Source organism: Colossoma macropomum, unplaced genomic scaffold, assembly GCF_904425465.1.
Source record: "Colossoma macropomum unplaced genomic scaffold, Colossoma_macropomum, whole genome shotgun sequence".
Taxonomy (NCBI): domain Eukaryota; kingdom Metazoa; phylum Chordata; class Actinopteri; order Characiformes; family Serrasalmidae; genus Colossoma; species Colossoma macropomum.
Genome location: NW_023495007.1, coordinates 54,906 through 67,817, shown reverse-complemented (window position 1 = coordinate 67,817; position 12,912 = coordinate 54,906). Strand labels below are relative to the sequence as shown.

The following is a 12,912-nucleotide window of genomic DNA, read 5'->3' as shown; positions in this document are numbered from 1 at the left end:
GTCTGTAAAGCATTTCACAGCCCATCCTTTGTCAGATTGTGTTCTGTTTATTTTTGGCTAATTCCAGCTTGTTTAATTGTTCCGCCGTAATAGCTGCCTACCGAAAAGCTTGCTTAAGAGGAACAACTGGTTCAGAATTTCATGTAGTTCTTCTCTTACACTCTTCTTCAGAATCTGACCAAATGGACTGCAGGTCAAATATTATCTTAGGGAAGTTATCTGATGTATCTGTTTTGTGTTTTTGTATGTGGTAAATTCAGTGTTTCCCACACTATACTTGATATAGATGACTTCACCAAACATTTTGACAGCCAAAGTATACTTTGTCCCATTTTGACAATTCCCTAAATATTTTCTATTGTTATGTATAAACAGGGACACCCTTTGCATAACATGAGATGCAATATCAGCTGCTTGTGTTCCAACATTTCTGTGGTTCAGTGCTACACAATAGTTAGTTGATTCCAAATATGATAAATGCTTTTCTTGGTTTTGCTTCCATCTAGCTGGCAGATCCATTCCGACCCATTCTCAGGGTAAGTGTGCTTTGAGTTATTTAAAAGTAAAAAAACAACATGAGCTTAGAATTATAATCTTCCCTCTGACTTTTTGTTGAAATAGAGCCAAGCATACACTGTGCAGTTTGAGCCTGTTTTTAAGCCTGATTTGGTTGTTGCCGACTAAATTTCAGGATCGGACTGAATTTCAGCTTCATCAGTCATTATTTGATGTGCAGTGTAATGAAGGATACGATGCCCAATTAACTGCCCAGATGAGCTCAGATTGAGCAGTCAGACAATCAGGTGGATTTCTGACATGTAAGAAATTTTGGAAGTCTTGTAGTTTGAGTATTCTGACAAACTGATTTCCCAAAGTCACACGCATAGGCTTACAAAACAGGCACACTGCCACTACACAGGTAAACATGCATAGGCTTACAAAACAGAGGCAAAACAATCAACATTTGCACTGACTGATTCGAATTATGAGGTATAAACGACAATAGGATGATTAAAAAGAAATGTCTTTGTAAAATAGGCTGTAGAGATACCGTATTGTCCAGGCTATGTACATCATCTTCTGGTTTTAGTTTCAGTGCACAGTGAGGCAGAAGTTAGCAAAGCTGCTGTAGTACATTTTTTTTTACATATGAATACAAATACATACAACATACATGCACACACAATCCCCCAGTTGGCAGTTAGGAAAATTATCCAGATCACAGCTTAGAGTGTCTTAGTTAGCCTGGAAAGTGTCCATAGCAACAGGGAAATTTCCTCTCAACCAAGAGGAACCTCATAGAGTGACTTTCTCCTTTCGCTCAGGTAGCTGGCCCAAGAAGCCGCCGAGCCACAGACCACTGTAGTCGTGCATCATTCTATAGTCCTTGTTATGCCCATATTAGGAACTCTGAGTCTAACCTCCATTTCTCTATGGCCAGAATGAATAGGGCCTTTGAAAAATTGCCTCTATCACACCCTGTGTTGAATAAAAATTTTCAGAACCCGATACGTTTTGTCCTGTGTACATTTTTCTCCTGAATACCACTGGATCCTTTGAATAATGAGATTGTTAAAGAGTTATAATACGAATATTGCTACAAGCGAGCTGAAGCTACTGCACATCAATTTGATGTCACTAAGCTACAAGAAACGAAGGCGGGCTATGGTGGTGTTCTGACGAGTTGTGCTACCTTATCAAAATCTTCTACCGTGGCGCATATTTATGGGTACACCCGTAGTGTTACTCAGCTGTTAAGTGGAAATAGAGCAACCTCTTCAAATCATGCCTTTCGACCCTCCATGAACACAGGTTGTGATAGAGGCGATTTTTCAAAAACCTTATTTATTCTGGCCATAGAGACATGGAGCTTAGATCTGGAGTTCCTAATATGGGCATAAGAGCATGGCGCCGACTACAAAATGATGACACAACTACAGTGGTCTATTTGGGAAAATCGCTTTCGGCCACTATCTCAGTCAAGACAGTGGCAGACTCAGCCAGAGAGGAAACATCAAAACATGCACAAAAACAGTAAAAATACAGTACACAAACACAATGAACAAAATCAATGTGAAGAAAAAGCCATATTGTGCCACACACATGCACACACACACACACACACACATCCAGTACTCATTGCTAATGTAAGATAAAGATAGTCACTTTAGTAGCCAGCTGTGCTTATCTCGCTGCTACATTTCAGACATCTTTCTAGAAGTAAATCAGCACAGAAGTAAAATTCAAGTCTTTCTCATTTGTCAACTGAATTTCTTACAATTAAGTGCTTTTATAAATCTCTTCCTAGCAGAGAAAAAATTTAAACATCAATAATTCTTCATTAGTACTGTTCCGAGATGTGCTTAGTTTCTTCTGAAAGTCTTAGGAAAGACATTTTTGCCCTCACCCTTTCCGTTTTGAGGAATCCCTGAAGGCATTTTAAGGGTTATATCATTATTATAGTGTGGGGGGTTCTCAGAAGAAACTCAGACAACTCAAAGTTCTGAGAACCCCCCACACTATAATAATAATAATATAAGCCTTAAAATGCCTTCAGGGATTCCTCAAAATGGACTGTTTCTGTGCTGATTTACTTTTAGAAGGATGTCTGAAATGTAGCAGCGAGATAAGCACAGCCGGCTACTAAAGTGACTATCTTTATCTTACATTAGCAATGAGTACTGGAAACAGTCATAGGAAAGACATTTTTGTACTTCTGAAACAGTCTTAGGAAAGACATTTTTGCCCTCACCCTTTCCATTTTGAGGAATCCCTGAAGGCATTTTAAGGGTTATATCATTATTATAGTGTGGGGGGGTTCTCAGTAGAAACTCAGACAACTCAAAGTTCTTATCCATAACGTGGCTTTAGAGCTCAGCACAGCAAACAGAATACAGGAGGGAAAATGGCCCTCAGCCTTGCTCACAGCTCTTACTGCTAGCTCTTCTGCACACTTCTAGCTCTCACTAGCTTGCTACAACACACAGCCCAGCAGAACCTAGCCCCGCCTTCAGATATGTAGCAGAACAAATTAAACCAAAATTAACATTCCCAAACATTTCTTATTTAAAACCTGTGTTTTTATTTTTTTTATATTACATGCTCCCACAATGTTACCAGTGATACTGTTGCTTCAATACAACGTAATGGAGCAAAGAAGGAATAAAAAACATAATGTACAAATAAAAAACAAGATTATTACAGAGAGAGAAAAATATTTAAAAAATCAATAAATCATAGTACATAAATAAAATAGAGTACATCTATATCTACATACCCATTATACAAAATATCATTAAAGGACACATTACAAAAGACTCACATACATGTAACACTTCTGTTTGGTATTTGAATCCAGAGTAAAAGTGCAAGAAAAAAGAATTAATAAACAGCTTCTAATAAACGGCATCAACCCTGACAGTCCTGTGCATTGGCAAGGTACGCTTAACAAGTTCTTGGATTACCTGATAACTCATATCTGAGCCTATCAGTATGCAACACATTGGTGACTTCTCTGAGCCACATTTTAAATTTAGGTGGGTTATCTGATTTCCATAACCTTAAAATAATCTTCTTAGCATTTATCATTCCATATGTAACAGCTGTTTGTATACAATTATCAAAGTATTGGAATGCCATTGAAAAGCCAAACGGAGCAATTTCTGGGTCAGGGAACATTCTGAGATTATACACCTTTGAGAAACATCCAAATATAACACACCAATAATTATCAAGTTTTGGACACACCCAAAAACGGTGAGCAATAAAATGGAAGAGAGAATACAGTGAAGCTTTATTTTAGAATAGTGGTGTCTGTGCATGACCTTTAATTGAAGAAGTTGATGTCTAGCATTTATTAGAACTGTATTCTCTTGAGACTTTGTTCCTAAACTTCACTATCTATGCCAATGAGCAGTTCCTTCTCCTATGTTTCCCTCAAGTTACTTGTAGTGAAATTCAGATGGTTTGAAAAAATACTGACAAAGCTTGAGACCAATTTTTTGGGACCCTACCAAAAGCTGCAATAACAGGCTTTCTGGAGGATGTGACTGACAAGAAGATATACTTTGACATATTTTACCTCTTATTTACAAAGATCTGAAAAAAAATCTGTTTTAGACAGAGAAAAATTTGTTTGTAATTGTTCAAATGAGGCCAAATAAGCATTAACATGGAGGTCTTTCAACATCACAATGCCTTTCTTCATCAAATCTTGCAACAAGCCATCAGATAGAGCAAGAGAGAAGGCATCATTATACCATATTGGTGTATATATACATGTGTCAAAATGATTGCAAGCTTTCCTAATTTGATGCCAGATTTTTTGAGAATTATTATAAAATGACCACTCAGTGCCCTAGGATTCTGCAAATGAATCATGATCCTATAATTCTCAGCCCCCCCACACAAAGAGCATGATAATTGAATCCAATGATTGAAAAATTGATCTGTGGATATTCTGAAATAAGTAGAAAAATGTGGGAAGAAAAAACATTTTAATTGCATTCATGCATCCAATAAGAGAAAGACACTTCCCCCTATGCAAAAGGAAGGGCAAATTTATGGTACGTTATAGGCATATAGCCGTCTAACAAAAAAAGAGAATATATACATATAGCCGTCTAACAAAAAAAGAGAATATATTGGGAATAAAACTAGTCTGGTCTGAATGAATGATGGAAGTGATACAGTGCTTTAGTCTATTCACTAATACTTTACTGAAAATTTTCAAATCAGAATTTAACAGTGCAGGCCTATAAGAGGAAAGCTCTGCTTTGTCTGTCCTCTGAGATATGTGCACTATATATTGTCTGGGAGAGTGTTCCTATTTTAGTTGAGTGAGAAAATATTCTCAGTAAAAGCAGGGCAATGTGAATAGCAATTTTTTTATAAAATTCAGTCCCAAACCTGTCAGGGCCAGAAGCTTTACCAGCTTCACTGGGAAAGAATTTAATTGATTCTATGATTTCTTCAGAGGTCGGTTTAGAATCTGTGCAGCTTTATCCCTTTTAGGTAATTAAATGCTTTTTAGTCAATTTTTAATGTCTCCCTTTGCTGATTGACTGATACATGTTTTCATAATACTCCCTAAAACAATCATTTATTGCTTTTGGGTTTGTAAGTAATCCTCATGAAGGTGATTTTATGTGGTGACTAGCCCTGCTCGTTGGCAAATCTTTCAGCTGATGAGCTAATAGCCTTTGGGGGTTATCTCCAAATTCAACATACCTCTGTTTGACTTTTAGAATCTGATCACATGCCGGGCTTGAAATGATTGTGTTATACTCATATTTTAGTTTAAGAATATTTTGTAAAATTTGAGTGCTCTCTTTGTTTCTATATGAAATATCCAATTTTGAAAGCTCAGATTTAATTTCTTGTAGCCAACACTGCTGCAGATATTTTAAGGATGCCTCAAATATGTCCCCATACAACTACCTTAAAAGTTTCCTATAAAGAATAGTCTGAGACATCAGATGTATCATTGATCCCTAGAAATTTTTATATTTTGTCTGATATATCCTGACAAAATGTATCATCTGAATCTAAGCTCTGATGGAAACACCAAACATATTTCTCTTTTGGAATCTTAAAATCAAGAGTCTGTGGAACAGGGGAGTGATCAGAAATTAAAATGTTGTGATATTTATTATTAATTATGTTGGGGAATAATTTTGCATAATCAATGCAGAAGTACGTTTTGTGCCTATGGGAAAAAATGAACAAATCTGTCAGACAGGCACTGAGTCCTCCAGATATCAACTAGATTGTTAGAGGTAATCAAGTTTCGTAAAACAACTGAAGAATTAAAAACATTTTTATTAGGGTCTTTTATTTAGTGTTGCAGGCCCCACCCATGAGCAAATATGTGTTATTAAATCTTGCAGAGAAATCAAAGGCTTTATGAAAAAATACTACATTGTCAAAATTGGGTCCATAAATATTTAACAAGGTTACATGAGACTTATAAACGTGTCCATTTACCACTATATACCAGCCATTAGGATCTGTTATAGTAGAAATGTGCTCAAATTGCAGAGACTTTCTAATTATGATAGCAACTCCACAAGCTTTGCTTGAAAATGTATATTGGAATATTTGACAAGCCCAACTACAACACTACCTGGTACGCTCAGATGGTCTAATATGCAGAGGTGGGAACAAGTTGCAAGTAACAAGCAAGTCTGAAGTCAGTCTGTATTCTTCAGCTAATTTAAGGCCATTTCAACACTGAACATCAAGAATGATAGTAATAGTAATATGGCCTTTTAATGACAGCATGTTAGTAGTGTGTGGCTGTGTATTAATTTTTTCTATTTTTAACCTTCCATGGTACACAAATAATCTTGACATAATGGTATACACAAAGAGCAGAATCTACAAATAAAAAGAATTTCCAGAGTACTACTGAACATAATTAAAAAACTTTATATTTGAAGATATGAGGAAGATAAGAGAATAGGAGAGGTTTTGGGAACAATGAGCACACAGAATTAAAATAAAAACTATAGCTCTATAGCTCATCAAACTAAAAACAACTGCTAGTTTGAATTGAAAAACAGAAACCAAAACAACCGAGCTGAACAAAGTTTACAGAAGAGACAGCAAAATGATGGTGAATGTACGAAGCTTAGGTTCTGGCGCCTCACTGCTGCACCGTTTAAGGTGGAATGACGAATTCCAATATGACACTGGTGAATATCAAGTCAACTTCAGCCTCATGGTGCACTTGTTTCAACTGCAGAAGCTGTTACAATTGGTTAGTGTTTCTTTTGTTTTGTTATCATGAGGAACATGGTCATTTCGCCTGGTGAATTTCTCCTGTAAGAGTTTTTAAGCGCTGAGCAATAATTTACTGATACTATTGATGTTTTGCTTGTTTCCAGCTTATGGAGGTGAACTTGAACTCTAAACCCGTATTCCGAAATAAAATAAGCCGAGTATAAGCACAGTGACAGACATTTGACTGTTGCTGTTTATTCAATTTACGATTCCATTCACATTAAAAAGTAACTGACAGTGTACCAGTCTTTCTGAGTCCTGGCGCTCAAGTCGAAGTCAAAGTCCGAGTCAGTGGTGTTCGAGTCAAAGTTGAGTTGCAAGTCTTTTTTGATTTCAAGTCGAGTCTCAAGTCATCAAATTCGTGACGAGTCCTAGGCATATGACTCAAGTCCACACCTCTGCTAATATGCATCTCTTGTAAGTACACAGTGTCCGCAAAGAGAGACCTAAGACGAGAGCATACTTTGTTCTCTGCATCCAGCTGCTGCCAAGTCGGCTCTAACTTGACTAGCCGGTTTTCGTGTTCATTCTTGGTTAGCTCCATGTCAGCAGTCTAACTGCCATCATCATTGAGAATTGTCTGTGTATACATTTCCACCATGGGTCAAGGTCCCATCCATTCACGGTCACGCTTGGGAGATCGGCCCCTCCAGTGGCATGAAGTAAACACCCAGTCTCTCCGCTGGCTGCAGCTCCCGGCTCTTGATCTGCCACACATAGTTTCGCTTTTTCTGTTATCTCTTGCATTGTCGAGGCTGGCAAGGCAGGGCTCCAGACTAACTTTTTCACTGGTCACACTAGTGCTACCAAATTTCTCTGTTGGTCGCACCAGCACATGATTTGCTCACACTCTTTTTTTATGGTACAGTTATTAATCTTTGAATGCTGATGAATAGTAGCATAGCCTAGTCTTACATTGATGTAAAGACTGACAGTGACTCTAGACAGTAAATTATAATCAAATAAAAGCAAAGCATAAAGTAAAACATGCCTGCACCTGCACTCTCCCTGCAGCCTGGACCCTCATCATCAGTTATGTCTGAGCTGAGACCTCTTGTTGGCTCTTCTTCTCCACATGAAGGCAGTGCAAAGTGGAAGCAGAGAGAAGTGACTTTGATCAGTGTGAAGTGACTTTTTAGAAAGTCAGTGTTCTCTCTCACTCTGAAATTGCTCAGTGTTGCTAGATTCCATGAGTCAGACAGTCCTTTTTTTACACACGACTACTTCTGTGTGACTTGAGTGATGCGGCACTGACTCTACAGTTCACACATCACGGCACTGATCGCAGCAAAGCACTACAGATATTGCATGCAGTCTGTCTTGTTTCTTCCATTTTGCTGTGGGACTGATAAAGAGGATTGTGATAAAAGCACTTCCATTTGCTTACCCTGAGCAGTTTTCTAGATTATTAGTTGTATTATTATAGCTGATTAGTCTCTTGCTTCAAGCCTAACCCTCCTGAAAAAAGCCTGTGTAGCATGGAATGTTGAACTAGTTTTCCATTTAATAATGGCCATAAATTGTGTAATTCATTAAAGTGTGTAGTGTCTTGTCAGTACATTCAGGACATTAAATGAATATCATAAGAGTTAGTTATATTGAGCTGACACGGAGAGCAAGGAGTGAGCGTGGAGAGCGAAATAGAAAACCCGGAGTAGAGGTAGAGCAGAATGATTACAGTAACGCTTTGAGCTAGAAGCGGAAATGTCTGCCTCTCCACTCCACTCACATGCGCTGCTTTCCACCAGCCTCCTCTTCTCTTTCCACATTTTGTATTTTAAAATGGTCAGCACAGACTGCTTCAAAGGCCACAACACCAGGGAGCCTTGACTCTCTTCCTTGGCTCTGCTGCTAGCTGCTGGAACCGGCTTCACTTGTGTCGTCTCCAAGCCTGACGTGTCCTTCTTGAGGCCGAGCACAACCACAGCCGCCATAAGGAAGTCCAAACTCGAGTATGCATGCATCCTGCATAGGCACAAGGCAGAAGTTATGAACTTGGCTCAGGGCCCCCACCACAAACGGAAGCCACCTTCTTCCTCATGTCACCTCAGCTGCTGGTGACTGACTTGAGTTGGACATTGGTCACTTTCCAGTTGGCAGGTGTGCCACTGTTGGTGTAAAGGAGCATGGCTGGCTTCCATCACACTATATTAGTTCAATTGGTGAGGCATCAAGCATAAATATAGACTCCAAGAGCAGAACTTGCCCAGAAATTGCTGTTTGACACATTATCTCTTTTGCCCATTGCTTAATATAAAAAAAAAATAATAATAAAACCCTCTTTCAGTTCTATACACTATATTGCCAAAAGTATTCGCTCGTCTGCCTTCACACGCATATGAACTTGAGTGACATCCCATTCTTAATCCATAGGGTTTAATATGATGTCAGCCCACCCTTTGCAGCTATAACAGCTTCAACTGTTCTGGGAAGGCTTTCCACAAGGTTTAGGAGTGTGTTTATGGGAATTTTTGACCATTCTTCCAGAAGCGCAATGTGGGGTCAGACACTGATGTTGGACGAGAAGGCCTGGCTCGCAGTCTCCACTCTAATTTATCCCAAAGGTGTTTTATCGGGTTGAGATCAGGACTCTGTGCCGGCCAGTCAAGTTCTTCCACACCAAACTCGCTCATCCATGTCTTTATGGACCATGCTTTGTGCACAGGTGTGCGGTCATGTTGGAAAAGGAAGGGGACATCCCCAAACTGTTCCCACAAAGTTGGGAGCATGAAATTGTCCAAAATCTCTTGGTATGCTAAAGCATTAAGAGTTCCTTTCACTGGGACTAAGGGGCTGAGCCCAACTCCTGAAAAGCAACACCACACCATAATCCCCCCTCCACCAAACTTTACACTTCAGATAAGTACCATTCTCCTGGCAACCGCCAAACCCAGACTCGTCCATCAGATTGCCAGACAGAGAAGCATGATTGCATTCGACTGTATGACTGCATTCGACACTTTGCATTGCGCTTGGTGATGTAAGGCTTGGATGCAGCTGCTCGGCCATGGAAACCTATTCCATGAAGTTCGCTACGCACTGTTCTTGAGCTAATCTGAAGGCCACATGAAGTTTGGAGATCTGTAGCGATTGCCTCTGCAGAAAGTTGGCGACCTTTGCGCACTATGTGCCTCAGCATCCACTGACCCCGCTCTGTCATTTACGTGACCTACCACTTCATGGCGAAGTTACTGTCGTTCCCAATCGCTTCCACTTTGTTATAATACCAGTGACAGTTGACTGTGGAATATTTAGTAACGAGGAAATTTCACAACTGGACTTGTTGCACAGGTGGCATCCTATCACCGTACCACGCTGAAATTCACTGAGCTCCAGAGAGCGACCCATTCTTTCACAAATGTTTGTAGAAGCAGTCTGCATGTCTAGGTGCTTGGTTTTATACACCTGTGGCCATGGAAGTGATGGGTGAGTGAATACTTTTGGCAAAATAGTGTATGTCTGCATTGGTAAATTTGCTGGTTTGCTCTGTTGGTTTGCTAGTTAGCACACAAACCAGCAAATTTACCAATGCATAAATAGCAACAACAAAAAAGACAAATCACCACACACAAAACAAATATTTACGAAGTTTGTGAATGCCACACTCCGACTTCTTCAACAAAATGGTTTGTTTGTGTACCTTATGGAGGCTAAGCCTCGCTGATGACAAGTTCATTCATATTGAAGAAACTGCTCTTTATTTGCCACTGTAAAATCATTTGTGATCCCAGGAACCCAACCATGACTTTGGGAAGCTTTCATAGGTTTTGTTAATTAATAATATTAAGATATGGTATATGATTTAAAGAGCTGAGGTACTATTGAGCCTTCGATACATTGGACCCTGGGAATATAGGACCCTCGGGACCTAGGTGCACTCCTCAAATTATTAGCTAGCTAATCTATATAATTATGAAATTGATCTCTGGATTAAGAATTCTGTACACAGATCTGATTTCTTAGATTACCTGTATTGCCTGTAAGGGTACATTTAAACATTTAATTGCAGAAATGCTAAGGTTGACTGCAGTGAAACAATGGCAGGGAAACAGAGAGAAATATACCACACACATACACACACAGCTATAGACTGTCTATAGGCTGTCTAAATTCAATTAGAATTTTCAATTTTCAAATTTAATGAAAAAACTTACATTTGGTTTTAGAACATGCCCATTTGATTTTTTAAGGTCGTCTCTTCTGCAGCTCCTAGTATCTATTAAATCAGGAATTTGACTCTACTGGAGTTGGTAGCAACAGATTACCAAATGCATGGAAGAACATGCCGCTGACCATAATAAGAAAAACAACAATTTATTTTGGCTGTAATTAGAGTTTTAAATGTATAGAAATATTTGCAAACATCCAGCAGATCTTTATCAACTTGTAACACAACAGATTTGTCATATTAGTCATATACAATGTTTTGTCATATACATGTAGTACATTTCTCCTGTAAATAAAATAATACGTGCACTATCCTAATAGTACCAAATTCTCATACTGATATTTCACTATAGATTTATACCATAAAATTAGCCTGTTTTAAATGCTTATTTTTTCTTCATACTTCTCATATGACTACAGTTTCAGACATATATATTTGCCAGTTACTTTCAGATATTTAAAAATGAAATCATCTCAAAACTACTGAACATAAATGGAACCTTATAATTCTAAGCCTATGACTGTTTAAATCTATTATTTTCATGTGTATTTTATTTTTTAAATGGTCAAATTTTAAGATTAAATAATAGATTTAAAATAGTGATGATAAAATATTCTTTTTCTCAGAAACCAGGAAAATGGTGTGCCATGCATGTTCATATTGCCTGGCAAATCTATCATCACCAACAGAAAGGAAAGGTGAGTATGAAGATGAGACCACGGATACCTACACACACATTTTAGACATTTATGTCTCTGCAGCATATGCTTCCCTGGGGTTAAAAAGTAAAGAGAAACTAATGTTTGAAAGTGAAACTAAAAGCATGGGTACCGTGTCAAAATCCCACTCAATATAGTGTATGTCTGCTTTGGTAAATTTGCTAGTTTGCTCTGTTGGTTTGCTAGTTAGCACACTAAGGGCTACATAAATAGCAACAACAAAAAAGAGAAATCACCACACACAAAACAAATATTTACGAAGTTTGTGAATGCCACATTCCGACTTCTCCAACAAAATCTCTCTGCACATATGCTTCCCAGGGGTTAAAAAGTAAAGAGAAACTAATGTTTGAAAGTGAAACTAAAAGCATGGGTACCATGTCAAAGTCTCACTCAATTAGATGTAGAAGTTTGGAGCCAAAATATACTTGAGTCAAAGTGAAAAAGTATCTACAATTGAACATACTCAAGTATATAAAAGTGAAAAGTAAAAGTTTTTACAAATAAAATGAACATGCATTGTCTATGCTTTAGTCGATGCATCGACTAATGGGCAGATGTAATCCTTGCACAAATATTAATTATAATACTTTTTATTACTGATTTTAATCATTTGTAGTAACAATTTCCTGATTATTTTGATGTGAATTTGGTTGGACATTTTAAATGAAAAAATAAAATGAACTCGACAGATTGGCAAGAGAAAAGGAAAAATCTTTGAAATTAGTAACGAGTACTTTGAAGGTTTGTGTTTTTATTTTCTCTTAGAAATGTAATTGATCTAATCTAAGAAGGCGAGTATTAAATTCTACCCTGATGGTTCCCCACAAGGTCTTTAACAGTTTCCTTACATTGTAGGCATTGACTGGTTTAAAGCACAGTGCTTTTCTTGTGTCTTATTGCTGTGGACCACTGCTTGTGTTGTTTTATTTTTTTTCTTCAAGTTAACATGAGTTCCGGACTTTATACAGTCTACTGTAACTGCTCTTAGCCATATATTTATATTTATTTGCAAGTCATAAGTGATGATATTATGGGAGGCAAATCCAGCCAAAAAAGAAATTAAAATTAAAACCATAAAATGTAAATGCAAACCTCTTTTTGCCATTTCTTTTTCCAAACATCTGTGCAAATATCCTGCCAAAATTGAAAATGAAATGACTTTTCATTTTCCATTTTTCGATTTCGTTTTCAAACTGACCAACATGCAAATATATGTTAATTAGCTCTAGGCGCTGATGT

General features: G+C 37.9%; 1 protein-coding gene across 7 annotated transcripts in view; it reads left to right on the top strand.

The window, feature by feature from the left end:
- auts2a (activator of transcription and developmental regulator AUTS2 a) overlaps positions 1 to 12,912 on the top strand; it is a 501,485-nt gene that overhangs the window by 470,078 nt on the left and 18,495 nt on the right. For all 7 annotated transcript variants that reach the window (XM_036560983.1, XM_036560986.1, XM_036560985.1 and 4 more), the window contains 2 exons: positions 507 to 536; positions 11,578 to 11,649. In XM_036560983.1, coding sequence (XP_036416876.1) covers positions 507 to 536; positions 11,578 to 11,649 — 102 coding nt within the window. The remainder of the gene's footprint in view (positions 1 to 506; positions 537 to 11,577; positions 11,650 to 12,912) is intronic.